General features: G+C 50.6%; 4 protein-coding genes across 5 annotated transcripts in view; 2 read left to right on the forward strand and 2 right to left on the reverse strand.

Annotated features, from left to right (window-relative positions):
- LOC146423284 (uncharacterized) overlaps window positions 1-4976 on the forward strand; it is a 65916-nt gene extending 60940 nt beyond the window's left edge. The window contains 2 exon segments of the mRNA XM_085044932.1: window positions 3946-4046; window positions 4139-4976. The gene's annotated coding sequence lies outside the window, so the exon portion shown is untranslated.
- Window positions 4977-6039: 1063 nt separating this feature from the next.
- On the reverse strand, window positions 6040-10291 carry LOC146423289 (killer cell lectin-like receptor subfamily B member 1B allele C). 2 transcript variants are annotated; one of them, XM_085044926.1, is made up of 6 exons: window positions 10015-10291; window positions 7762-7857; window positions 7057-7185; window positions 6694-6848; window positions 6363-6472; window positions 6040-6279 (listed from the first exon to the last, which is right to left on the reverse strand). In XM_085044926.1, exons 1-6 carry the CDS (start codon window positions 10289-10291, stop codon window positions 6156-6158), a joined length of 891 nt encoding a protein of 296 aa, XP_084901052.1. In that variant the 3' UTR covers window positions 6040-6155. The 2 variants fall into 2 exon arrangements, with proteins under 2 accessions (XP_084901052.1, XP_084901053.1); XM_085044927.1 differs by lacking the exon at window positions 10015-10291 and adding an exon at window positions 8631-9305.
- Window positions 10292-10924: 633 nt separating this feature from the next.
- On the reverse strand, window positions 10925-22785 carry LOC146423290 (general transcription factor IIH subunit 4-like). Its single transcript, XM_085044934.1, has 15 exons — window positions 22696-22785; window positions 22444-22591; window positions 19471-19575; window positions 18400-18531; window positions 17627-17639; window positions 16279-16367; window positions 15500-15608; window positions 14823-14891; window positions 14204-14287; window positions 13514-13682; window positions 12924-13054; window positions 12802-12849; window positions 12636-12714; window positions 11851-12088; window positions 10925-11817 (listed from the first exon to the last, which is right to left on the reverse strand). The coding sequence occupies exons 1-14, from the start codon at window positions 22739-22741 to the stop codon at window positions 11916-11918; spliced, it is 1395 nt and encodes a 464-aa protein (XP_084901060.1). The 5' UTR covers window positions 22742-22785; the 3' UTR covers window positions 10925-11817; window positions 11851-11915.
- A 1092-nt stretch (window positions 22786-23877) lies between these two features.
- Window positions 23878-26275, forward strand: LOC146423291 (valine--tRNA ligase, mitochondrial-like; the record flags this gene model as incomplete). Its single annotated transcript, XM_085044935.1, has 4 exons — window positions 23878-24144; window positions 24617-24698; window positions 24974-25074; window positions 26159-26275. Coding segments are annotated over exons 1-4 (543 nt in total), but the record flags the coding sequence as incomplete, so codon positions are not given.
- Window positions 26276-26932: the final 657 nt, after the last annotated feature.

Here is a 26932-nt window from a genome sequence, read left to right on the forward strand (position 1 = left end):
TAGGATTGTGCCAGAATTACTTGGGAAGTTTTTGCTCTCAAAAGTGAATAATTCAAGAGATTTTCCAGCAAGCCCAAAGTCAGAACTCTCTTATCATTGTTTTCTTAGGTTGTTGGAACACAGCCAAAGTAGGATCAGCCCAAACAATAAAATCTTCATGTTAAATGTTAAATATCCAGAGTCAATACCATAATCATTAATTCCTGATCCATGCCCTGACCATCCCAAAAAAAGTGTGAAATTCCCTCAGTTTATGGCTCTGCTGAGTTTCCTTTGACCACAGATAATTTCCAACCCCAGAACTGTCCCAGTTCATTTTCACACTTTGCCCTTCTGCCAGATTCCTTTTTTTGCTAAACAGTTTAATAATTCAAGATTTGGGTCTCAGCCCTGTTCTTCAGTGCCTCTCAGGACAACATCAGAGCCCATTGGGGATTAAAACTCTTATTTTCCTCTCATTCCTTTGCCAGTGGATTCCCAAAAATTGTGGGGCTGATTTGAAATCCTCCTGCTAACCCAGGCCTGGCTGTGGATTTTCCACTCAAATGTGCAAAGCTCCTGGCTGGAATGGCAGAGATGTGCAGGAAATGTGTCCTTTAAATCTCTGCAGGGAATCCTCCCAAATTCTCTCCCAGTGTGGTTAGGAGTGTGGATGGATTAGCTCTCATCTCTTATTAATTGCTATTAACTCTTGTGCTAATTGATCATCTTTGCCATTAGCCTTTGGGACTAGGAAATTGGGGTGATTTTATACAGATTCACATTCCACCATGAAAAAACACCCTAAAAATCTGTTAGTGACAGGTAAGGAGCCTTTTCAGCTCTATAGTTTTTGAGGATTTTGTAATATCTGTGCCTGTTTTTAGTTTTATTTAATTCTTGCAGGTTCTGCTCTCTGATTTCCCAGAAATATCCCTTTGCCCACAATATCCTTTGGAATAGGATCTGATTAGGATGTTCCTTTCCTGTCCCATGAGAATTGAAGGATACACCTATTTACACTCAGGACTAGACTCAGACTCACTGATTTTCATCTGAATTTCCCCTTTGTGAGACCTTATCACTTCCTTCAGTTGTTTCCAGCCTATTTCCTCCTAATAATTGTCCAGGAGAGCTGGGCAGGTGCAATAATCCACAAGTTTTTCATCATTTCCCCAGTTTGAAATTAATTGGGTGGAAAAGACACTAATTTCACTGGCAGTTGTGACAAAGTCACCACTTCATTCCCTTGCAGGCTGTTTAATTTGGAATAAACAGCTCCTGTGCCTACCAAAAATCCCAATTTTCCATTTCCCACAGGCAGAAACTTCTGGTTCTCTTCACAGTTTCTCTGCTGTTGCCAGGAGAAAGAGCTCAGAGGAGTCCTGGGTTTCACCTGAGGATGCCAAAGTCCATCCTTTTATCAAATGCACTTGGATTTGTTCTCAATCTTCCTAATGAAGGTTGAGGAACTGAACTCCCTCCTCTGCCACGAGACTCCTGCTTGGGGACTGAGTCATCTAGTGAGTTAATCTGTAAATGTTGTTATTTTATTGCCTTTAATGAGGTATTGTGTTCTTATCCACTCACACAGATGGACTGTTTGTATCCTCTGTGGATTGGATTTCAGGGCCAAATATTAACTTTCTTCCTTCTGATAATCTGAATGCTTAGAGCAGACTTGGCTTGTGCTATAGCTGGAACAACAGTGAAAAATAATTTGGTTTATTATCAACCAAAGCAGAGCAGGAGAATGAGAAATGAACCAAATCCTAAAGGAAACAACTTCCCCATAGCTCTTCCTCCTTCCTGATTCCCCTGGGGACCCAGGGGCACAGGGGATTGGGGGTCACAGCCAGCTCATGGCACTGCCACCCCTCAGGGACAGAAATCCTTCTCCTGCTCCAGCCTGGGAACACAGTCCCTAAAAAAGGGATCCCAAAAGTCTCACCAGCAGCCACTTCCGTGGCTCTGCAGGAGCTTCCCATGGCTCAGGGTCTCTCTCAGGCATCCCCTGCTCCAGCCTGGAGTCCTACCACGGCTGCAGGAAGGTCTTTGCCCTATTCCGGCCTGACTCACAACAATTCCTTGGCCTCCTGCCCAGTCAGGCACAGAGCCAAGAGCTCAGTTCTTGTTCAGCTTGTGCTTTCAGAGAAATGGAGTGACCAAAACGGCTTTTCTGTGACGTTACAGAGCCCCGCCCCTCGCTCCTATTGGCTGGTTTGTCCCACCACGCCTCCTTCTCGAGCGCTGATTGGTCAGAACGCGCTGCTTGGTCAGAATAAATGTTCCATCCCCTTCACTCTGCTCAGCTTTTGTAGTTTGAGCTTCATAGGAGTTAAGGAGATGTCTGTGCAGTCCAGGAGCCTCAGGGGTTTGCTCATCGTTTGCTCATCATCTACTCTACAGTCTGTCGAGAAAATGGCTCTGAATCTGCGCTGGAAAATGGACTCGATATGAGCGTGCCACCACCTCTGCTGATGTCTCAGGAGTGAGATCCGTCATCTAAGTAGGCAATGAGTGAAGATATGGCCAGTGGATTAAGCTCCAGCGGTGCACAGCCTGCTGGGGATGCAAATATCCCTCGAGTGCAAAGTCCTGGTTATTGGAAGCAGATCAGTGAGCCATTAGGGTCTGTGGGCAGTCAAGAGATGGAGAGTGGATATGACTCCAATAGTGGGAGTGCAGAGGATTTCTGGGATCCTGAGGACAAGTCAGGAACCAAGCATGCAGAGATGCCTCAGGTGAAGGATACTGCTCAGAACCACTGGAGTTTTTTGCTTCGGAAATGTGATATAAGGCCAAAGAAGGATAAAGCTGTCGTTGAGATTCCCAAAGATGCCCTGGGTGCCCAGAATGGATCAGCAACCAGGGGCACAGAGCTGCCTCAGCTGTCAGACCCTGCTGGGCACAGGCAGGGAGAAGCTGCTTCTCTGCTGGGGCAGAGTGAATCCCAGCCCAGGAATGGGATTGGAGAGAAGTGCCTGGATGGATCAGCAACCAGGAATAAACAGAAAAGAACCCTCGGAGGATATCTGGGTGAGTGCAGAGCCAGCGCTGTGGCCGGTAGGGAGGGGACAATGGACAGTGTGAGCCCAGGAGCACAGGGCTGGCAGGGTGTGGCTGTGTCCAGGGCTCTGGAATAGACCTTGTGCTCTGCTGGGACTGACAGCCCCGGGTGCCTCTGGCCCTGGGCAGTTCTGCTGCAGGCTGTCCCCTGTCCCTTGACTGTTCCTTGTCTTTTATCTCTCCTGCTGGCAGCTCAGTGAGGGGCAAATGAGCTGGGGGTTCCTTCCTGCTCAGGACAGCTCCATGCTCACGGCCTGCGGCTCTTTCCAGCTCCTGTTGAGTGGATCAGATCCCATCCCGTGCTCACCCTGGCTGTGCTGACTCTGCTCCTGCTCCAGGTTGTGGCTCTGGCGGTGTCCTTGGCTGCTGTGTCAGGTAAGGAGGAGCAGCAGCCTCAGCCCAACCCCTCGGGGCACTGCGGGCTCACTGCTCCCTCACGGCCGGGATCGTCCCTCAGCCCCGCTCTGACCAATCAGCGCGCGGGAGAGCGAGGAGTGACGGCTGAATCAGCCAATCGCTGGGGTGCGAGAATTTGAGCGGGAAAACCAGCCAATGGGAGCTCGGGTTGCTCCGTGAGGGGAGAATCCTCAGACGTTCTGTTCGCTCTGCAGGGAGAAGACATGGATACTCTCCAGGTACCCCAGTTACCCCTGACACTCCTCTGCTTCTGGCCTGTCCCAATGACTGGGTTGGGTACAACGGGTTCTGCTACTTCCTCTCGAAGGATCATATCACCTGGGATGAGGCTAAGGCTCAGTGCTCTGACCTCGGGGCCTCCCTGGCTGTGCTGGAGGACTGGGAAATGGTGAGTGAGGGGTTTGGGGTGGCTGAGGGGAGCCTGGGGAGCTCCTGGGCCAGGGGTGCAGCTCCCATTGTTTGCTTCTCTCTCCTTGCCAGGAGTTCTTCTTCTGCCTCAGCAGGAATGTCGATTACTGGTTAGGGCTGCACAGACAGGACCAGCGGCTGCAGTGGGTGGATGGCAGCAACTTCAACTCCTCGTGAGTCCTGGGGGCACAGGCAGGGCCTGGGGGGCACAGGAGCACAACATTTCCCCCCATGGTGCCAGCAATATCTCTGCTTTTCTTTGCAGGGTTCCTCTCCTGGGCAATGCACCGTGTGTGTTCCTGGCTGACAATAGGCTCAGGAGTGGGAGCTGCTCGAATGAGATGCAGTATATGTGCAGCAGAGCCCAAACTCGCCTGTGACAGAGGGTAGGGGAAGGATTTTCCCTGTGCTGAGCAGTCAAAGGCTCATTTCTTCCCCGACAGCACAAGGATGTCCTTGCTCAGCCACAGTGTCTGCCTTGCACTGATCCTCATGATCACCTCAGTGCCTCTTCTCAGAGTCACCTCAGCAGAGAGATGAACCTGCAGAAGCAGAAAATGATGAAGAAGCTGATATGTAGCTGCTTTGCCTAGGGCTGGAGGTTGCTTTCTCCTTCTTCAACCATTCCAGAACTAATCCTGTTTCTCTTACACTGCATTTTTCTACGGTGATCTTTTGTGATCTTTTCTATATATACAGATATAATGCTGTGGAAACAGATTTCAAAAACAGTCTCCTAACATTGTATTTCTAAACTAATCTTTTACGTATACATTCGTTCACATCATTACACACACACTACAAACAGGTGTTTCCAAATGAATGTGACCTTCCTTGGTGTAAGGTAGCAATAATGCCAAGGTGTGGATTTGACCCCACAGGGACCATTTCCTTAAGGGCTGGAATCAATCCTTGGGGTCCCTCCTAACTCAGAGCATTCTTTGAGATGTCTTTGTGTGGCCACAATCAGTATTTGTGGTGACAATATTACGTAAAGAATAATTTACTCTATTTTTTTAATACTTTTGCAATGAATGCTTGTCAAGGCCGCGCTGTCCCTCATGTCCCCTCAGCACCTGCAGCCCTGTCCCTTGCCCTGCTGCCCCTGCCCCGGGGGCTTCAGCCGAGCCAGAGCCTCTCCCTAGTGCTCCCAGTGCTCCCAGTCCTTCCCAGCCTGGGCAAAAACCATTTGGGGAGTTTTCCGCCTGCAATCTCTCCCCTCCTCCGCTCAGCCCAAGGGGTTTGGGGAGATTTTGGCTTTTTGGGGGAAATCAAAGCGATGTGGGGACAAGGCGGGATTGTCCCTCAGCCGCGTTCTGACCAATCAGAGCTCGAGAACGGGGAGTGGCGGGAGATTCAGCCAATCAAAAGGAGCGATGGGTTTGGGCGGGAACATCAGCCAATGGGAGCGAGGGGCGGGCTCTGAACGAGGTATATAAAAGGGTCTCTGAGGGGCTTGAATCTCCTCAGACCCTCAAAGTCAAACTCGGGATTGCCCTGGAATGTCCCGGGCTGGGCAGGAGGCCAAGGAACCACTGTGGTGAGTCTGGGATGGAGCAGAGAGCTCCCTGCAGCCCCAGCAGGAGCAGAGATACCTGGGAGAGACCCCGAGCCCGTGGGAAGCCCCTCAGAGCCATGGCAGTTGCTCCCGGCGGGACTCCCGGCCTGTTCTGAGGGACTCTGTGCGGTACCTCACAGGATTCCCTCATTCCCTTGTGAAATTCCTCCCTCTGGCGGAGGCACTGGGCATTCCCACCTGAATTTGAGCTAATTTAACCAGGTTTGGGGACTTGGGGACATCGGCGCCACTGGATGGAGCCAGAGGCGCGGGGGAAGTGCTGGAGGGGAATTTGGGCAGAGCAGAGCTTTGGGCTCTGCCGGAGCAGATCGGAGCGATCAGAGTTCACCACCAGCACTGCCTGCGGGTTCTGTCAGCTGTTATGGGGAGGAGGATCAGCATTTGCAGCTCTTTAACTTCAGGAGAGCACAGTTCTCGTTTGACTCTCCCGGGGCACTCAGACCTTTCTGACCTCACTGACCCCAGGAGGGTCAATGTCCTCCCATTTCCCTCCCAGGGTCTCTCGGACTTTTCTCCTGGAGAAAAACCTCACAGCAGCAGAAAACCCACAGCAAGTCTGGAGCATGCTGATCACAACAGCCGAGGAATCCCGAATTTACTGTTGGAGTAAATGTTGTAATTTTATTCCAGTAAAAAAGTGACAGTAAATTTCGTGTTCCAGCCCAGCTCCCACATCTCCCCCTAGTGTCTCTCCAGCTCCAGCTCAGAGTTTGGTGGCTTCTCTCTGGCAGATCCACTGCAATTGCAAGCTGCAGTTCTGAGGGATGATTCTGGTGCCTCTCATCTCCCCACAATCTCCAGGTTGCTCCCCGGGATCCACCTGGAACCTGTGGGTGCAGGAGATAGCCTGGGTCACCCCGGGGGTCCCTCAGGGGACATTGGGGTGCTTTCCTTGGCCCCTGATGCTCACCGGTCTCTGTCCAGGCTGGAGCCATTCAGCCATGTCCAGCCTTTCCCAGCTTCAGGCACCCAGAGCCCAACCCAGAAGCCGCGTTTCTGCAGGGTGTCATTGAGGAATTCCTGGTGGAAGGACAAATGGTGACCCTGATGGCCAATGGATTGTCACCCCAAAATGGGCTCTGTGCTCATCCCAGGACTGAGACCCATTGTGTCCCTCAGAGGCACCTGGGGGTGACACGGGGAGGGAGCTGATCCTGGGATTTTGGGATCCACCTCACCCTTCCCGTGGTGCCACCAACCCTCCAGTCCATCCCACATTCCCAACCCCATCATTCCCTCACCAGCTCCTCCTGATCCTGCAGGACCAGCAGCGTTGCCCCTCGACCTTTGCACTCCTCCTGGCTCTTGTTCCAAGGGTTCTGTTCAGTGGAATTCCAGTAGCACTTGGTCTTTTCCAGTCTCCAGCCCTGGGGGCAAATCCTGCATCCCTGATTCGCTGGAAAACAGGATCAGATCTGGGTGAAATCACCAAATCCCCACTGCAGACCCAGGGAAGTGCCAGTGTTTCCCTCCCATTTGATTCATTTGTTTCATTCCCGTTTGTTTCATTTCCATTTGCTCCCCGGAGACACCCTGAGCTGCCCTTGGGGCTCCGATCTGGGTGTGCCACGAGATTTTGGGGAAGTTTTTGGGAAAGTTGTTACCCGGTGGTTGTGACGTGCAGAAAACATCCCTGAGCTCCTGGACGACATTCTTCGGGGTTTCATTGATGTCCCCAACATTCCCATTCCCGATTTTGCAGCTTCCCGAGCACTCTGGCTGCCTGAGCAGAGCTGCAGAGGAAGGAAAGAGAGCTGAGCAGTGACAGCACCTTGCCAGCCCCAAACTGTGCAGCCCTGAGCTCCCCCTGCTCAGAGCTGTCCCCACCCACGGTGGCTTCGTGCCGGTGACAGGATGTGGCCCCTCGAGGTGTCACCGCGGCTCTGGTGCCACCTCCGAGAGCTGCAGAGCCTCTGTCCCCCTCGTGCAGCGCCGAGGCTCTGAGGCCAGGCTGAGGAGCTGCTCAGCACCCCCTGCCCCACACGGGCACAGCTGGCAGCCCTGGGTTTGGGGGGGTTTCCCCCAGCCCTGCCCCTCTGGGGGTCTCCCCGACATCCAGCAGCCATCGGGGTCTCCCTGCCGCCTGCCCGGGGGGGTTTGGGGGTGCTGGGGGTGACAACAGCCATGTGCCACCAGCTGGGCACGGGGCTGCTGGAATGGTGGCTCTGGGTGAGCCCGAGTTCAGCCCGGGGCTGTCCGACCCACCCGAGACATTTTCCCCATGGCCACACAACCCCCCGGGTCACCTCCCTGCTGTCAGGCTGTCCCCGTGTCCCCCCGTGTCCCCCCTGTCCCCTCCCCACACTCACACGAGCAGCCCAGAGCCACCACGGCCACTCCCAGCAGGACATTCCCGGTCCAGCCAGCCCCGAGCGCCACGCGGTGCCACCGAGGACAGCCTGGAGCTGCAGGGGACAGAGGGGACAGCAGGTCGCATGGTGTCACACTCTGGGATTCCCGGGGCACTGGGGGAGGAAACCCGGGAGGAATTCCCAGGGGAGGAAACCTGGAGAGGAATCCCAGAGATTCTCGGAGGAGAAATTCCGGGGAAAGATGCTTGGGGAGGAATGCCACGGGGTGAATCGCAGCGGGAAGATGCCGGAGGGAAGAATTCCTGGGGGAGAAATCCCGGGAGAAATCCTGGGGGAGAAATTCCGGGAGAAATCCCCGGGGGAGAAATCCCAGGCGGAAAAGTCCCTGGGAGGATCCGGGGTAGGATTTCCGGAGGAGGAATCCCGAGGGAGGGAATCCCAGGGGAGAAATCCCAGGCGGAAAAATCCCTGGGAGGATCCCGGGTAGGATTTCCGGAGGAGGAATCCCGAGGGAGGGAATCCCGAGGAGGAATTCCCCGGGAAGGAATCTCAATGGAGGAATTAATTAAGGAATTAGCCCCGTTTAATTGCGTCGCGGAGCGAAGCAGTGCCCGGCGCATCCAAGAAATTCAACCCCAAATCTCACCGAGATCTAATCCCAAACAGCACCGAGATTTGATCCCAAATCCCACCAATATCTGATGCCAAATCTCACTGAGATCTGATCCCAAACCACACCGAGATCTGATCCCAAATCTCCCCGAGATCTGATCCCACCCCCAGCCCTTCCCCTCCTGCACCACCCGCGACTTTTCACAACCAAATCCTCCCCAAATCCCCCCAAAACCCCCCAAATCCGCACTCACAGCCCGGCTCGGCGGGCTGCAGCCTCCCCCCGCAGCGCTGCTCCAGCCCCAGCTCCAGGTCGGCATAAACGATCTCGGTGGCCATGGTGGCACCGGCGGCAGCTCCGGCTGGCCCTGGCCGAGCTGGCCGGAGCCTGCCGGGGGTCGCTAGCCCTGCCCAGCCCGGCCCCGGGCGGGGGGAGCTGAGCGGAGCCACCCCCAGAGCCCGGCCCCGGGCAAAAGCGAAACCTGCCACATCCTCCGCCTCCCAGCCGGGCAGGAATTGGGGAGAAATTGTTCCTCCCGAGGGGATCGAGGAGAGTGTGGTGGCAGAAATCCTACCGCGGCTTTTCCGAGCATTAAAAATCGCCCAAACTGCGTGATTTTAACAATAAAAAAAGCTGAACTAACTTAAAATTCGGGTTGAGCGAAGCGGCGGCTTCAGCTTTTCCCCCTCTGTCCAATGTGCTGATTTAAGGTGGGGAAGAAAAAATCGGGTGGTTCTGAGGGAATGGTGGGATTGTTGAGGTTGGAAAATGTTAAAATTCTTGGGGTTCAGCAGTGCCAAAGTCACCCCTGAGTGTCCCCAAGTGCCACAAACTCAGGGCTCTTCAATGCCCCCAGGGATGGGGAATTTCCACCTGGACAACCCTTTCCATAAAGGAATTTTCCCGATTTTCTCCCTCAAAGTCTTTCCTGGAGTTTGAATCCCAAAAAACAGAGTGACCATTTGGAAATGAGGTTCCCTTTCAGGGGAAAAGGATGGAAAATGTTCCCAAGAGCTCAGAAAATCAGTTTTTCACTAATTTCTTGTTTTTAGATCACTTCCATGAGACAGTCAGCTGCTCCCTTTGGAAACCAGGATGGGACTGGATTTGTTGGAGGCAGAAAAGGTAGAAAACAACCCAAAATTACAGGAATTAAAGGTATAAAAGTGTGAGGCACCATCGCTGATGGTGCATTTAGGAGCTTTGCTCCTCTCTGAGGGGCTGAGAACCCCCCAAGGACCTCCTGAAACACCTCAAAACCACCACTTTATCCCCATTTAAGAGAAAAATGGCCTGGCTGAGGTGATTTTTACACTCTGCAGCGAGCACCCAGCCAAGCCAGAGCCCCATTTCCGCAGCTCCTCCGCCCTGACCCCCCCGATTTCCGTCCCTCCTGAGACAAACATCACCCAAAGCTCTTTTTCCACCCCATAAATGGCCTTGAGGCGCTGGTGGTCGCTGTCCCCCCTGAGAGCAAAGGCGTCTCTTGTGGTCAGCAGTGTGAAACATCACAAGGCTGCACTGGGGCAGCTTTTTCAGGTCTTTGGGGAGGCTGATCGTGAAAAAAACAAATGATTCTAGAATTGGGAATGTTGTTTTTCGTGGGAAATTCCTCCCTCCTTGCAGCCTGAGCTCACCTGAGCAGAGGGACTGGAATCTTCCAGAATCTTCCTCATCTCCTTCAGGGAGGCAGATTGAAGCACAACCCAGCAGTGCCAAGGGGAGGGGAAGAGAGAGAGAAAGGAGGATCTCTCCACAGGTGAAGAGCCTCAAAAATAATTTTTCCTCAGAACGAACCGAACCAAACTGATTTGGGAGCTCCCAGCAGCTCCTCTCTGCCAGCCCAGCTGAAGCCCTCGCGGGGCTGCCGGTGCTGAGAGGACACGAGGGACAGTGGAGGGGATGGAGAAACATTTAATGCAAAAGAAATAAAATAATGTAGGAGATAAAAGCCGCAAAATCCGCACCGCAATTGGGGTCGCGTCAGGAGCGGAGACATCGCAGCGCTGAGGGGATGAGGCGGGATCGCCCCTCAGAGCCGCTCTGGCCAATCAGGGAGTGAGAATGAGGAGTGACGGGAGAATCGGCCAATCAAAACGAGTGGTGGGCTTTGGGCGGGAAAATCAACCAATGGGGGTGAGAGGCGGGCTTTATGTGGGGTATAAAAGGGTCCGTGAGGGGAGCGAAGCTTCCAGATCTTTCCTCAAAATGTCGGGAGAGGAAAGAAGGTCTAGAATGTCCCGGGCTGGGCAGGAGGTTGAGAAACCGCAACGGGTGAGTCCAGGATGGAGCCCTGGCTGGAGCCCAACCCGGAATTTTGGGGAGAAATCCCATTTTTCACCTTTTATTCTGGGAACCTCCCTTGGAATGGAGAATCTGATCCACCCCCTTCACCGCTGCCAAATCCCAATCCCCTCACTCCAAAAATCATCTTTTCTCTCCAGAATTCCCCATTTTCTTCCCAAAACTTCAATTTGTTTTTTTCTCAAAACATAGTTTTTATTATAAAAAAATTCCACACCCCCAATCTGTTTTTTTCTTGAAAAAGAAAACGTCCAAAAATCCTAAATTTCCAAAAGAAACCCTCAGATTTTTCCCCCTCATGACACCTCAGGTTTAAGCAAAACCCAGGTTTTTTTTTCAAAGGATTAGGGGGTTTTGGGACCCCAAATTTTGGGGAGCAAAGTTCAGGGGTTTTGGGACCCCAAATTTAAGGATTTTGATGATTTTGGGATCCCAAACTGCAGGATTTTTGGGTTTTCGGGGTCAGCCGTTGTGTTTCTGTCGCTTCCAGAAGCGTTTGATGTCGGGGAGCCCCAAGGACCCCAAAGTCTGGGGGTTTTGGGACCCCAAATCTTGAGATTTTGGTGAAATTGGGACCCCAAATGTCAGGATTTTGGCAATTTTAGGACCCCAAACTCCGGGATTTTTTGGATTTGGGGTTTTTGGGGTCAGCCGTTGTGTTTCTGCCATTTCCAGAAGTGTTTGACGTCGGGGTGGCCAGCAGGAGTGACCACCACGAGGAGACCGCTAAAGTTTGAGGGTTTTGGAACCCCAAATCTCGAGATTTTTGCAGATTTTAGGACCCCAAACTCCATGATTTTGGTGACTTTAGGCTCCCAAACTCCACGATTTTTGGGATTTTGGGAGATTTTCAGGGTCAGCCGTTGTGTTTCTGTTGCTTCCAGAAGTGTTTGACATCGGGGTGACCAGCAGGAGTGACCACCATGAGGAGACCCCAAAGTCTGGGGATTTTGGGACTCCAAATCTCGAGATTTTGGTGATTTTAGGACCCAAAACTCTGGGATTTTTGGGATTTTAAGGTTTTTGGGGTCAGCTCTTGTGTTTCTGCCGTTTCCAGAAGCGTTTGATGTCGGGGTGACCAGCAGGAGTGACCACCATGAGGAGACCCCGAAGTTGGGGGTTTTGGGACCCCAAATCTCAAGTTTTTTGCAGATTTTAGAACCCCAAACTCTGCAATTTTGGGGATTTTAGGCTCCCAAACTCCGGGATTTTTGGGATTTTGGGGTTTTTGGGGTCAGCCGTTGTGTTTCTGCCGTTTCCAGAAGCGTTTGACGTCGGGGTGACCAGCAGGAGTGACCACCATGAGGCGCCTCCCGGGGTTCTCGAACACCAACACCCCCAAATTCCTGGCGTGATCCCGCAGGACCTCGAAATCCACCTGGGACAGGAACTGGTTGTACAGAACACCTGGGGAGAGGATTTGGGGTCAGGGACAGGTCAGGGTGTCACCTCCCCCCTTGGGGACATCCCCAGGGTGTCACCTTCCCCTTTTGGGGTGTCACCTCCCTGTTTTTGGGGACTATCCCAAATTTTGGGGTGCCTGGAATCCCAAATTTCAGGGCTTTGGGATCCCAGATTTCAGGATCCACTTGGGGACACGGCCTGGGTGTCACCTCCCCCTTGGGGACACTTTAGGGCCATACTGGGGACACCTTGTGGACACCCTGGGGACACTTTAGAGCCACATCGGGGACACTCTGGTGACACTTTGGGGCCCCCCTGAGGACACTCTGGGGAGACTCTAAGGACACCTTTGGGGACACTTTGGTGACACCTTGGGGACACTTTAGGGACACCCTAAGAACACTTTGGTGACACTCTGGCGACACCTAGCGGACACTTTGGGGACACCTTGTGGATACTTTGGTGACACTTAAGGGCCACCCTGAGGACACCTTGGGGCCACTTTGGTGACACTTTGGTGACACTTTGGGGACACTCTGGGGACACTCACCATCGGAGAAGCGCAGTCGGTCTCTCTCGAGCTCCCAGAGCCTGATCTGGTCAGTGATGGTTGGGGGCAGCACTGGGGTCTGTGACAGAGGGGACAGTTTGGGGACACTGGGGACAGTTTGGGGACATTGGGGACAATGTCCCCTGATGGATTTGGGGTCTCTCACCTGTTTGGCCATCACAGGATGAGCTCGAGTGCGCAGGAAGTGAATGATCTGGGGGGGAAGAGAGATGTCACTGGGGGTCACCCATGTCCCCTCAGTGTCCCCATTGATGTCCCCAGTGTCACCTGGTCAGCGGTGATCCCGTTGGCAATGGCTGCCTGCACGCTGTCCCTTGTCACCTGGGCCACCACGAGGTTGGGGAATCGATAGAGGAGCTCCGAGAAGAGAGCGATGAGTGCCACCTGCAGCTCCGAGTCTGGGGACAGTGGGGACACTGGGGACATCAGTGGGGACAGCGAGGACATTGGGGGGATTGGGGATATGGAGGGGATTGGGAACACATTGGGGACATTTGGGACATTAGAGACATTAATGGGGACATTGAGGGGATTTGGGACACATTGGGGATATTTGGGACATTGGGGACATTAATGGGGACATTGAGGGGATTAGGGACATTGGGGACATTAAGGGGATGGGGGACATTTGAATACAAGGACATTGAGGGGACCAAGAGTGACAATGAGGGTGACAAGGAGGTGGCGTGGAGGACAGAGAGTGACAAGAGATGACAAAGGGTGTCCCAGGGGGTAACAGATGACAGAATGACAGGGAGGTGACAGGGGGTGTTCCAGGGCTGTCCCCACTGTCCCCATGGTGTCCCCATGGTGTCCCCACACTGTCCCCACTGTCCCCAGGCTGTCCCCACTGTCACCTGTGTAGGCGTAGATGCGATAGTTTGTCTCCACCAGGACGAAGCCGTGGCTGTCAGGCTCTGTCCCCGATGTCCCCAGTGTCCCCAGCGATGTCCCCCCAGCTGTCCCTGCTGTCCCCGAGGCCAGGGCGATGGCCAGGCGGGTGGGGTAGAACCGCCGGGACTTCCGCTGGGGACAGAGGTGTCACCAGGGGGCACAGGATGTCCCCAAGGTCACACAAAGGTGTCCCCAATGTCCCTGATGGCCCCAAGGTTACAGAGGTGTCCCCATTGATGTCCCCAAGGTCACACAGGGTCACACCAGGCTGTCACCAAGGTCCCCAAGGTCACACAGAGATGTCCCCCATGTCCCTGATGTCCCCAAGGTTACACAGATGTCCTCAATGATGTCCCCAGGGTCCCCAAAGGAATCAAGGATGTCCCCAATGTCACACTCAGGACACTCAGTGGTCCCCAAAACTCTCAGCAGTGTCCCCAAGGTCACCCAGGAATGTCCCCAAGGCCACACTGGGTCAGGGAATGACTTCCCAGTCCCTCCCAGTCCATCCCAGTTCCCCTTTTCTCCCCAAATCCCCATTTTTCACCCCAAAATCCCCATTTTTCACCCTAAAACTGCCATGATTTTCCCTCCCAGTCCATTCCCAGTCCCTCCCAGTCCATTCCCAGTCCCTCCCAGTGCTCCCAGTTCACCTTCCTCTGGAACACCAGTCCAAACTCCCGCAGGTGCTGCAGGAAGGTCAGCAGGGAGTCACTCATGCCTTCCACGGAGTAGTCCTAGACCAGTTCAGCCCAGTTCACACCAGTTTGGGCCAATAACGACCCAGGAACCTCCCCAGTAACATCCCAGTAACTCCCAGTAATCTCCCAGTCACTTCCCAGTTCATCCCAGTAACCCCAGCCCTCCCTGGAGTAGTTTTGGAACCTCCCAGTTCAAACCAGTTCAAACCAGTAACCTCCCAGTAACTCCCAGTGACCTCCCAGTAATCCCACAGTCACTTCCCAGTTCATTCCAGTAAAACCAGCCATCCACAGAATAGTCCTGGAACGCTCCCAGTTCACACCAGTAACCTCCCAGTCCCTCCCAGTAACCTCCCAGTCCATCCCAGTTCATCCCAGTCCCTCCCAGTAACTTCCCAGTCCATCCCCAGTCCCTCCCAGTCCATTCCCAGTTCCTCCCAGTCCATCCCAGTCCATCCCAATCCATTCCCAGTTCCCTCCCAGTCCATCCCAGTCCCTCCCAGTCCATCCCTGTTCATCCCAGTCCCTCCCAGTAACTTCCCAATCCATTCCCAGTCCATCCCAGTCCCACCTTGCCCAGGGTAGAGAAGCTCAACTGGAACAAGAAGGACAAAATCTCCACCAAATCCATTCCTCGTGCCTGGAGGGGAATTTGGGGAATTTTTGGGGATTTTTTTGGACTTTTTAGGAGATTTTTTAGAAATTATTTAAAAATTATTTTTAAGGGGATTTAAAAAAAAAAATTTATGGATTTTTTAGAGGATTTTTTTTTATTTTTAAGAGATTTTTTGCAGATTTTTAGGGGACTCTTATTGGGATTTTTAGGAGAATTTTTTTTTTTTTTTGCATTTTTGTAGGGGATTTTTTGGGAGATTTTTTTTCTTTATTTTGGGGGATTTTTAGGGATTTTTTTTTGCAATTTTTTAGGGAATCTTTTTTTTTATTTTTAGGGGATTATGTTGCGATTTTTTAGGGGATTTTTGGGGAATACTTTAGCTGATTTTGGGGGATTTTTAGGTGATTTTATTGCAATTTTTAATGGGATTTTTAGTGGATTTTTTAGGGCATTATATTGTGATTTTTAAGGGATTTTGTGGGATTTTTTGCCGACTTTTAAGGGATTTTTAAAAGATTTTTTTGCAATTTTTTGGGGAGATTTTGGGGGATTTTTTGGAGGATCTTAGGATATTTTTTGGGGATATTTTTTGGGGATATTTCAATATATTTTAGAGTATTTTTCTCTCTCACCTCAGCCCCTCGCAGATACTGCAGGATGAAGAACCAAAGCTGAGCTGGAGTGTCGAGCAGGAGGAACTGAAACCCTGCAGAGGTGATGCAGGGAGCTTCCCCTCCCTCACTGGGACCCCAAAATTTGGGGAGAAAAGAGTCAAAAACCACCCCAAAATCAGGAACCCCAAAATTCCCACAGATTCCCACAAAAATCCCAAAAAATTCCCACCAAAACCCACAAAATTCCCACTAATTTTGCCCCAAAAACCCAAAAAAAATCCAATTTTTCACCAAAAAAAGGATGAAATGGAGCTCCTTACCCTCACTGGGACCCCAAAATTTGGGGAGAAAGAGTTAAAAATCACCCCAAAAATCAGGAAACCCAAAATTACCCCAAATTCCCACAAAATTCCTCCTAAATCCACCCCAAATCTCCCTTAAATGCTCCCAAATCTCCTCCAAACCTCCCCAAGATGCCCCAAAATCCCCCAAATTTCCCCCAAAATCCTCCCAAATTCTTTGAAATTCTTCCCAAATCCCCCAAAATCCTCCCCAAATCCCCTCCAAACTCACCAATATCCCCCAAAATTCCCCCCCAAATCCTTTAAAATCCCCCAAATTCTTTGAAATTCTTCCCAAATTCCCAAAAATCCCAAATTTTTCCATTTCTTTTCCAAACCCCTCGGGATCCCCAAAATCCCCAAAATTCCCCAAAAAGCCTCTCAGAAACCCCAAAATCCTCCAAATCCCCCAAGATTCTCCCAAAATTCCCAAAATTCCCCAAATTTCCCCCAAACCTCTTCATCAGCCCAGCCTGGACCAGCAGCTGTGCCAAATCCTGACTCACAGCAGCACTTGGGGAGCCAACCATGAAATGGAGAACCACCTGGAAATGGGATCAGGAACCCAAAAATCCCAAAATCACCAAAAAAATGGGGTTCAGGATCTTTGGGACCCAAAAAAACCCCAAATCCTCCCCAAAATCCTCACAAAAACCACAAAAATCCCTTGAAAATCTATAAAAATTCCCCCAAATTCTTCTCACCATGAAATGGAAAACCACCTGGAAGTGAGATCAGGAACCAAAAATCCCCAAATCAACCCCAAAATTAAAAAAAAAGGCGTTTAGCTTCTTTGGGACCCCAAAAAACCCCCAAAATCCTCCCCAAAATCCCATAAAAAACATAAAATTCCCCCAAATTCCTCCCACCATGAAAGGGAGAACCACCTGGAAATGGGGTCAGGAACCCAAAAATCCCAAAATCAACCCCAAAATCCCCCAAAAAATCTGGGTCAGTTTCTTTAGGAGCCCAAAACCCCCAAAATTCCTCACAAAACCCACAAAAATCTTCACAAAAACCACAAAAATTCCCCCAAAATATCCCACTGTGAAGTGCAAAACTTCCTAGAAATGAGGTCAGGGTGCCAAAAATCCCAAAATCAACCCCAAAACCACCAAAATCACCCAAAATAGCAAAAAATCCTCCCCAAATCCACACAATTCTCCTCCAAATCCTTCAAAATCCCCCTAAATTTTCATCAAATCCCCCCAAAACCCCCAAAAATCCACAGAAATCCTCAAATCCCCTAAAAATCCCTCCTAAACCCTCTCAGAAACCCCAAAAATTTTCAAAAATTCCCCCAAAATCCTCCTAAAATAATAAAAAATACCCCCAACCCCCCAATTCTCTCAAAATCCACCCAAAAATAAAAACCTAAAATCCCCAATCCAAAGAAATCCCCAAAAATCCTAAAAATCCCCTAAAAGTCCCCAAAGATGCCCTAAAAATCCCAAAGATTCCTAAAAATAAAAAGGATTCCTAAAAATCCCCAAAAATTCTAAATCCCCAAAAAAATCACCAAAATTTCCCAAAAATCCCCAAAATTCCCCTTTTTTGGGTTTTTGGGGGTTGGGTGTTGTGGGTGGGGGTGTGTTTGACCAGGCTTTGCTAAAAAAAAACCCAAAATGAGTTCTGAGGGGCTTGGGACCCCAAAAATCCCCAAAAACCCCCAAAAATCTCCAAAAAACCCAAAAACCACCCAAAATCCCCCAAAACCACCCCAAAAATCCTCTGGGTAGGTTTTGGGAAATGTCCCTGGAGTGTTTGTTGTAATCTCAGATTTTGGCATTTCTAAAATTCCCACCCAGGCTTTGCCCCTAAAAAAACCCCAAAATCTGAGCTTCTGAGGGGCTTGGGACCCCAAAAAACCCCAAAAACCACCTCAAAAAACCCCAAAAGCCACCCAAAAAACCCCAAAACCACCCCAAAAAACCCCAAAAACCACCCAAAAAACCCCAAAAAAACACTCCCCAAAAAACCATCATTTTTTCCGTCCTCATTCTCTCCCTATTTTCCCCCAATTTTTCCCCAAATTCCCCATTTTTCCCAAATTTTCCCCTCAGTTTCTCCCTTTTTTCTCAATTTTTCTCCCATTTTTTCTCCATTTCCTCCCAATTTCTTCCCCATTTTTTCCTCATTTTCCCCAATTTCCCTCCCCATTTTCCACCCATTTTTTCCCAATTTTTCCCCAAAATTTCCCTAAATTTCCCCAAAATTTCCCCAAATTTTTCCCCATTTTCCTCCCACTTTCCCCCAAAATTTCCCCAAATTTCCCCCAAAATTTTCCCCAATTTCCTCCAAAATTCCCCCAAATTTTTCCTAAATTTCCCCCAAAATTTCCCCAATTTTTCCCCAAAATTTCCCCCAAATTTCCCCAAAGCTTCCCTAAATTTTCCCCATTTCCCCCAAAGTTCCCCCAATTTTTCCCCATTTCCCCCAAATTTTTCCCGAAATTTTTTCCTCAAATTTTCCCCAAAATTTCCCTCCAATTTTTCCCCAAAATTTCCCCCCATTTTTTCCCAAAATTTCCCCAAATTTTTCCCCAAAATCCCCCCAAATTTCCCTGCCCAGACTCACCCCCCCAGCAGAGCCACCCTGAGGTTCTGTCGGAAATTGGGGTGAAGAGCAACTCCGGGGAGACCTCCAGGGAGGGTGTGGGGATGCCAAATTCGGAGCTCCAGCAGCACCTCCTGGCTCTGCTCCAGTTCTCTGTGGGATTTAAATCATAAAAAACCCTAAAAATACCCCAAAACCCCAAAAAACCCCATTAAAATACCCCAAAAAACAAAAAAAACCATAAAAATACCCCAAAAAACCCATAAAAATAACCCAAAACCTCCCCAAAAGAACCCAAAACAATAAAAAAAAATCCCAAGGCAGCACCTCCTGGCTCTGCTCCAGCTCTCTGTAGGATTTAGGTTAAAAGAATCCCAAAAATAACGCAAAATCCCCCAAAAAAACCTATTAAAATACCCCAAAACCAAAAAAACCCCATAAAAATACCCCAAAATACCCAAAAACTATGACAAAAAACCCAAAAATACGATAAGATTACAACAAAAAAAACCAGGAGGATGTGGGGAAGAAAATTCTGAGGTGAAAAACCCCAAAAATTCCCCAAAAAACCCCCAAAACAACCCTAAAAATATCCCAAGGCTGCACCTCCTGGCTCTCTGTGAAATCCTGGGGTAAAAAAACCCCCAAAAAACCCCAAAATGATCCAAAACCACCAAAAACCCCACAAAAAACACACCCAAATCCACCCAGCACCCCCAAAAACCCCAAATTTCCCCCAAAATCTCCCAAATTCTCCACCTGCTGTGCTCCTTTTTCACCCAGAGCCTCAAAAAAATCACTCAGGGACACCAAAATCCACCCCAAAACCACCCAAATCCACCCCAAAACACCCAGGACCTACCAAAAAAACCCCAAATCCACCCAAAAAACCCCAAAAATCCCCAAATTTCCACCAAATTCCCACCTGCTGTGCTCCTTTTTCACCCAGAGCCTCGAAAAAACCACTCAGGGACCCCAAAATCCACCCCAAATCCACCCCAAAACCATCCCAGGACTCCCCAAAATCCACCCAGGACACCCCAAAAAATTCCAAAAACCCCAAAAATCCCCAAATTTCCCCCAAATTCCCACCTGCTGTGCTCCTTTTTGACCCAAAGCCCCACAGCAGCCTGAGGCAGAGGTTGATCCAAAAACAGCATCCTCATGATTCCAGCCTGGGCCAGCCCTGGCAGCTCCCTGGGGGGCAAAATTTGGGGTTTAGGACCCCAAAAAACCCTAAAAATCATCCCAAAAACTACCCCAAAAAACACCCACCCACCCCTGACCCCAAAAACCACCCCAAAATCCCCTTAAATCCATCAAAAACTGCCCCAAATCCCAGTCTGGCAGCTCCCTGGGGGGTGAAATTTGGGGTTTGGGATCCCAAAAAACCCTAAAAACCACCCCAGGACACCCCAAAAATTCCAAAAACCCCAAAATCCCCAAATTTCCCCAAATTCCCACCTCTGTGTCCTGCCCAATCCCACAGCTGCTGAGGCAGAGGTTGATCCAAAAACGTTTGTGGGGTGGTTGGGGGGTTTGGGGTTTGGTTAAAAAACCTCTGACCGCAAAAACCACCCAAAATTCATCAAAATCCACCCCAAATTGATCAGAAATTGCCCCAAATCCCAGCCTGGGCCAGCCCTGGCAGCTCCCTGGGGGGGAAAATTTGGGGTTTGGGATCCAAAAAAACCCTAAAAACCACCCCAAAAAAACCTCTGACCGCAAAAACCCCTTAAATTCATTAAAATCTGCCCCAAATTGATCAGAAATTGCCCCAAATCCCAGCCTGGGCCAGCCCTGGCAGCTCCCTGGGGGGGAAAATTTGGGGTTTGGGATCCAAAAAACCCTAAAAACCACCCCAGAAACCCTAAAAACCACCTCTGACCCCAAAACCCACCCAAAATTCATCAATATCCACCCCAAATTGATCAGAAATTGCCCCAAATCCCAGCCTGGGCCAGCCCTGGGAACTCCCTGGGGGTGAAATTTGGGGTTTGGGATCCCAAAAACCCTAAAAACCACCCCAAAAAAACCCCATCCCTAAAAACCACCCCAAAATCATCAAAATCCACCCCAAACTCATCAGAAATTGCCCCAAATCCCAGCCTGGGCCAGCCCTGGCAGCTCCCTGGAGGGAAAATTTGGGGTTTGGGATCCCAAAAAACCCAAAAACCACCCCAAAACCCTAAAAACCACCTTGTTTTTTTTTTTTTGGGGTTTGGGTTCAAAAATCATCAAAATCCACCCCAAACTCATCAGAAATTGCCCCAAATCCCAGCCTGGGCCAGCCCTGGCAGCTCCCTGGAGGGAAAATTTGGGGTTTGGGATCCCAAAAAACCCTAAAAACCACCCCAGAAACCCTAAAAACCACCTCTGACCCCAAAAAACACCCAAAATCCACCCTAAATCCATCAAAAACTACCCAAAATTCATCCAAAATTATCCTAAATCCTGGCCTGGGCCAGACCTAGGAGCTCCCTGGTGGGGAAATTTGGGGTTTGGGATCCCAAAAAACCCTAAAAATCACCCCAAAAACCCCATCCCCAAAAACCACCCCAAATTCATCAAAAACCACCCCAAATCCATCCTAAATTGCCCCAAATCCTGGTTTAGGAATAGAAATTATTAGGGTTTTTTGGGATTATTGGAGTTTTTTAGGATTATTGAGGTTTTTTGGGATGGTGAGGGTTATTTGGGGTGATTTTATTATGATTTTGGGGTATTTGGTGTTATTTGGAGTGGATTTGTTGAGGATTTTTGGTTATTTTGGGATTTTGGGTACAATTTTTAGGATTTCTCACCTGAACACAGCCAGACAGGTAGCTGGGTGCCCTTAGAAGATAATTTAGGATTATTTAGGACAATTATTTTGGGATTTCTCACCTGAACACAGCCAGACAAGTGGCAGGATGTCCATAACAGGTAATTTTAGGATCATTTATGATAATTTTTTTAGGATTTCTCACCTGAACACAGCCAGGCAGGTGGCTGGGTGCCCAGAGAAGGTAATTTTGGGTACAATTTTTGGGATTTCTCACCTGAACGCAGCCAGGCAGGTAGCTGGATGTCCAGAGAAGGTAATTTTGGGATATTTTAGGATATATTTTTTGGGATTTCTCACCTGAACACAGCCAGGCAGATGGCAGGGTGCCCATAGAAGATAATTTAGGATTATTTAGGATAGAATTTTTGGGATTTCTCACCTGAACACGGCCAGACAGGTAGCTGGGTGCCCATAAATGGTAATTTTGGGTACAATTTTTGGGATTTCTCACCTGAACACGGCCAGACAGGTAGCTGGGTGCCCATAAATGGTAATTTTGGGTACAATTTTTGGGATTTCTCACCTGAACACAGCCAGGCAGGTGGCAAGGTGCCCTTAGAAGGTAATTTAGGATTATTTAGGACAATTATTTTGGGATTTCTCACCTGAACACAGCCAGACAGGTGGCAGGATGTCCATAACAGGTAACTTTAGGATTATTTATGATAATTTTTTTAGGATTTCTCACCTGAACACAGCCAGGCAGGTAGCAGGGTGCCCATAGAAGGTAATTTTGGGTACAATTTTTGGGATTTCTCACCTGAGCGCGGCCAGGCAGGTAGCTGGGTGTCCTTAGAAGGTAATTTAGGATATTTTTTGGGGTTTCTCACCTGAACATGGCCAGGCAGGTAGCTGGGTGCCCATAGAAGGTAATTTTGGGTTATTTAGGATATATTTTTAGGATTTCTCACCTGAACACAGCCAGGCAGGTAGCAGGGTGCCCATAGAAGGTAATTTTGGGTAGATTTTTGGGGATTTTTGGTACAATTTTTAGGATTTCTCACCTGAGCACAGCCAGGCAGGTAGCAGGGTGCCCTTAGAAGGTAATTTAGGATATTTTTTGGGGTTTCTCACCTGAACATGGCCAGACAGGTAGCTGAGTGCCCATAGAAGGTAATTTTGGGATATTTTAGGATATATTTTTAGGATTTCTCACCTGAACACAGCCAGGCAGGTGGCTGGGTGCCCACAGAAGGTAATTTTGGGGTTTTTGAGGTACAAATTTTAGGGTTTCTCACCTGAACACAGCCAGGCAGGTAGCTGGGTGCCCGTAGAGCCGATCCAGGGTCGGGGGGCTCAACCCCCTCAGGAACTCCTGCAGGTTCTTACACTGCAGCTGCACGCGGCCCGGGGGGCGTGGCGGGGGCGTGGCTTGTTCCATCCCACCTGGGGACACGCCCAGCTCACCTGGGGACACACCCAGCTCACCTGGGGACACCTGGGGACACCTGGGGACACACCTAGCTCACCTGGGGACACACCCAACTCACCTGGGCACACCTGGGGACACGCCCAGCTCACCTGGGCCACACCCATTTCCCCCTAATTACCATCATTGCCCCCAACCCCTAATTACTTCTCTATATTCCAGTTAAACCCCCAAATTCTAATTACCCCTCAGCCCCTAATTACTGCTATATTCTTCATTAAAGCCCCCAGACCCTAATTACTTCTATATCTTCCGTTAAACCCACAAACCCTTATTGCCCCCCAACCCCTAATTACCTGGATAATATTCATTAAACCCCCACACCCTAATTGCCCCCCAACCACTAATTAGCCCTATATTCCCCATTAACCCCCAAAACCCTAATTGCTGCTTTATTCTTCATTAAACCCCCAGACCCTAATTGCCCCCCAACCACTAATTACCCATATAATCTTCATTAAACCCCAGGGCCCCAAATTGCCCCACCCAGTAATTGCTGCTATATTCTCCTTTAAACCCCAGACCCTAATTGCCCTCCACTCCTAATTACCCTTATAGTCTTCATTAAAGGCCCCAATCCCTAATTGCCCCAGCCCTAATTACTGCTACTCCTTCTTCATTAAACCCCCAGACCCCAATTGCCCCCAGCCCCTAATTATTGCTGTATTGTCCATTAAACCCCCAGACCTAATTGCCCCCAGCCCTAATTACTCTTATATTCCCCATTAAAACCCCAAACCCTAATTATCCCCCAGAGCCTAATTGCATTTACTCCTAAATTGCCCCCAGCCCCTCAATTATCCCCGAATTCACCCCAATTGCCCCTCGCCCTCAACCCCCCAATTACCCTAATTACCCCAAAATCCATAATTACCCCAAAATCCTCTAATTCCCCCAAAATCCCCAAACTACCCCAAATCTCCCCATTTACCGCCAACCCCTCATTTGTCCCCCCCCAGCTCTCCCCATCGCCCCTCACCCCCGATTCCCCCAAATCCCCCAAAATCCCCCAAATTCTCCCAAATTTCCCCAAAACTCACCCCACGCCGCCGCTGCCGAGGCCACGCCCCCTTTCCCGCCCTGCCTCGCGCATGGCCACGCCCCTCCCCTCAAACCACGCCCACATCCTCAATTCCCGCCCTTTCCTTGATCACGTGACACCGGTTTAACCGCCTTTCCCTCATCACGCGAGCCAATCACCGGCTTGGCTCCCATCACGTGATGCTGTTCCCGCCCTTCCCGCCCTCACGGTGCCGCCCCCCCCAAGATGGCGGCGCCCTCCCTCAGGCGCGGCGCCCTCGGCGCCCCGAAGGTTTTCGGGGTTCCCGGCGGCCGCAGAGCCCAAATTCGGCCCTGCAGCTCCGCGATTCCCCCGCCGGGGACCCCCAGCGTTCCCGGGGAGAGCCCCGCGTGGGATGAACCCGAGCGCGCCAGGCTGCGCGGCCGCGAGCAGCGAGAGAAGCGGCAGCGGCTGAGGAGGGAGAGAGCTGAGGGGAAAGCGGCGGGGCAGGTGGGGAACTGGGAGAGACTGGGAGAGGGGCTGAAGGGCACTGGGAGACATTATGGGGTTACTGGGAGGGCACTGGGAAGGACTGGGAGAGGGGCTGGAGGGAAGTGGAAGCACTGGGGTGGACTGGGAATGACTAGGAGGGACTGGGAAGGACTGGGAGAAGGGCTGGAGGGCACTGGGAGACATTATGGGGTTACTGGGAGGGACTGGGAGAGGGGTTGGGAGGCATTGGGACAGCCTGGGGGACACCAAGGGGATACTGGGAGGCACTGAGGGGACACTGGGAGGGACTAGGAGATGGTCTAGGGGTCACTGGGAGGTGCTGGGGACACTGGGGGTGACACTGGGATAGAGTTTTGTTGGGAAGAGCATTGGTTCAGACCGGTTCGTACTGCTTTGAATTGACTTGTGATGGTTTTATCAATCTATATCGAGTTTTACTGGTTCATACTGGTCCATACTGGTTCCCCAGGAGCCCAGACCTCTCCCCAAAGGTTGGACCCCCAAAGCAGAGGTGGAATATCAGCACCCCTTGGAGCCTGACGGCAAAAAGGGTATGGAGCAGGAAATTCGGGGAGGTTTGGGGGAATTCGGGGAGGTTTGGGTGGATTTGGGTTGACTTTGCATAGATTTGGGTTGATTTAGGATAGATTTGGGTTGACTTTGGGTTGAGTTGGGGTGGTTTGGGTTGATTTTAGGTGGTCTTGACTGGATTTTGGGTGGATTTCTGGAGTTTTTGATGGATTTGGGGTGGATTTTTTGGGGTTTTTGGGTGTCCCCAGGGGGTGGTGGCTGTGTCACCCCCCAGGTGACATTTTTGGGGTCACAGCCACGTCGGTTCCGCTGCCCCCCCAGTACAGCCCCAGGTATGTTGAGGCTGCTTGGTACCAGTGGTGGGAGAGAAGTGGAATCTTCAGCCCACCTGAGCAGGTGAGGGGGAAAAACACACCTGGGGAGGCAAAAATTCATCTGGGGAGGTAAAAAATTCACCTGGAGAGGTCAAAAATTCATCTGGGGAGGTCAAAAATTAACTTGGGGAGCCAAAAAATCACCTGGGGAGGTCAAAAATGTATCTGAGGGAAACAAAAACACACCTGGGGAGATCAAAAACACACCTGGGGGAGCAAAAAACACACTTGGGGAGCCAAAAACACATCTGTGAGAATCTGAAAATACACCTGGGGAGCCAAAAAATCACCTGGGGAGTTCAAAAATCCATCTGAGGGGAACAAAAACACGCCTGGGGAGTCCAAAAACACACCTGGGGAGCCAAAATATCACCTGGGGAGGTCAAAAATACATCTGAGAGGACCAAAAACACACCTGGGGGAATCTGAAAATCACCTGGGGAGGTCAAAAATTCACCTGGAGAGCCAAAAAACACACCTGGAGAGGTAAAAGACACGCCTGGGGGGAACAAAAACACACCTGAGGGCTTCAGTGATCACTTGGGACCCCAAAAACCATCCTGGAGGACCCAAAAAATCACCTGGGTGGTCCAAAAAAATAATTGGGGGGATCAAACTCACCTGGGGGGAGCTAAAAATTATCTGGGAGGTGTCAAAAATCACCTGGGGGGGTCCAAAAACATACCTGGGGGAGCCAAAAATCACCTGAATGACCTCAAAAAACACCTGGGGGTCCCAAAAACCACCTGAATAACCCCAAGAAACACCTGGGGGATCCCAAAAATCACCTGAATGGTCCCAAAAAGCATCTGGGGGTCCCAAAAATCACCTGAATGGATCTAAAAAACACCTGGGGCATCCCAAAAATCACCTGAATTGCCCCAAAAAACACCTGGGGTGTCCTAAAAATCACCCAAATGGCCCCAAAAACCACCTGAATGACCCCAAAAATCCCCTGGGGGAACCCAATAAACACCTAAATGACCCCAAAACCACCCGAATTACCCCAAAAATCCCCTGGGGGATCCCAAAAATCACCTGAATTACCCCAAAAACCTCCTGGGGGGGGTCAGCCCCCTCCCCAAATTCCCTTGTCACCCCCCCAGCCCGCAGGTGACACCCCAGTGCTGAGCCTGGTGCTGCCACCCCCCAATGTCACCGGGACCTTACACCTGGGCCACGCCCTGGGGGTGACCCTGCAGGACATCCTCGTCAGATGGTCAGTGCGGTTTTGGGGTTTTTTGGGAATTTTGGGGGTGTTTGGGTGGGATTTTGGGGCACTTGGGGGCAGAATTTTAGGGGCTTTTTGGGGGATTTGGGATCCTGCAGGACGTTGTGGTCTGATGGTCAGCAGGGTTTAGGGGGATTTGGGGTCAGAGAGGGATTGGGAGGTTTTTGGGGATACTTTGGGTGAAGTTTGGAAATATTTTGGGTGGATTTTGGGGTTGTTTTTGGGGGGATATTTTGGATATATTTTCAATGGGTCTGAGGGTTATTTTGGGTGGGTTTTGGGGTTTTTTTGGGGGGTGTTATGGGGTTATTTTGGGGGTGTTTCCTGGCTATATTTTGGAGATATTCTGGGAATGGTTTGAGGTTATTTTGAATGTATTTTGGGGTTATTTGGGGTGTTTTTGGGGCAGTGTCCCCAGTGATGTCTCTAAAGTGTCCCCAATGTCCCCAATGATGTCCCCAATGATGTCCCCAATGTCCCCAATGCTGTCCCCAGGTCTCGGTGTCAGTTGGTGGCACTGAGGTGCTGCAGGACGCCGTTGGGGACATCAGGGGACAGTGGGAGGAGCTCAGTTTCTGTCCCCAGTGATGTCTCTAAAGTGTCCCCAGTGTCCCCAATGATGTCCCCAATGATGTCCCCAGTGTCCCCA

This window comes from Lichenostomus cassidix, unplaced genomic scaffold (genome assembly GCF_008360975.1).
Source record: "Lichenostomus cassidix isolate B80296 unplaced genomic scaffold, HeHo_3.0 HiC_scaffold_863, whole genome shotgun sequence".
Taxonomy (NCBI): Eukaryota; Metazoa; Chordata; class Aves; order Passeriformes; family Meliphagidae; genus Lichenostomus; species Lichenostomus cassidix.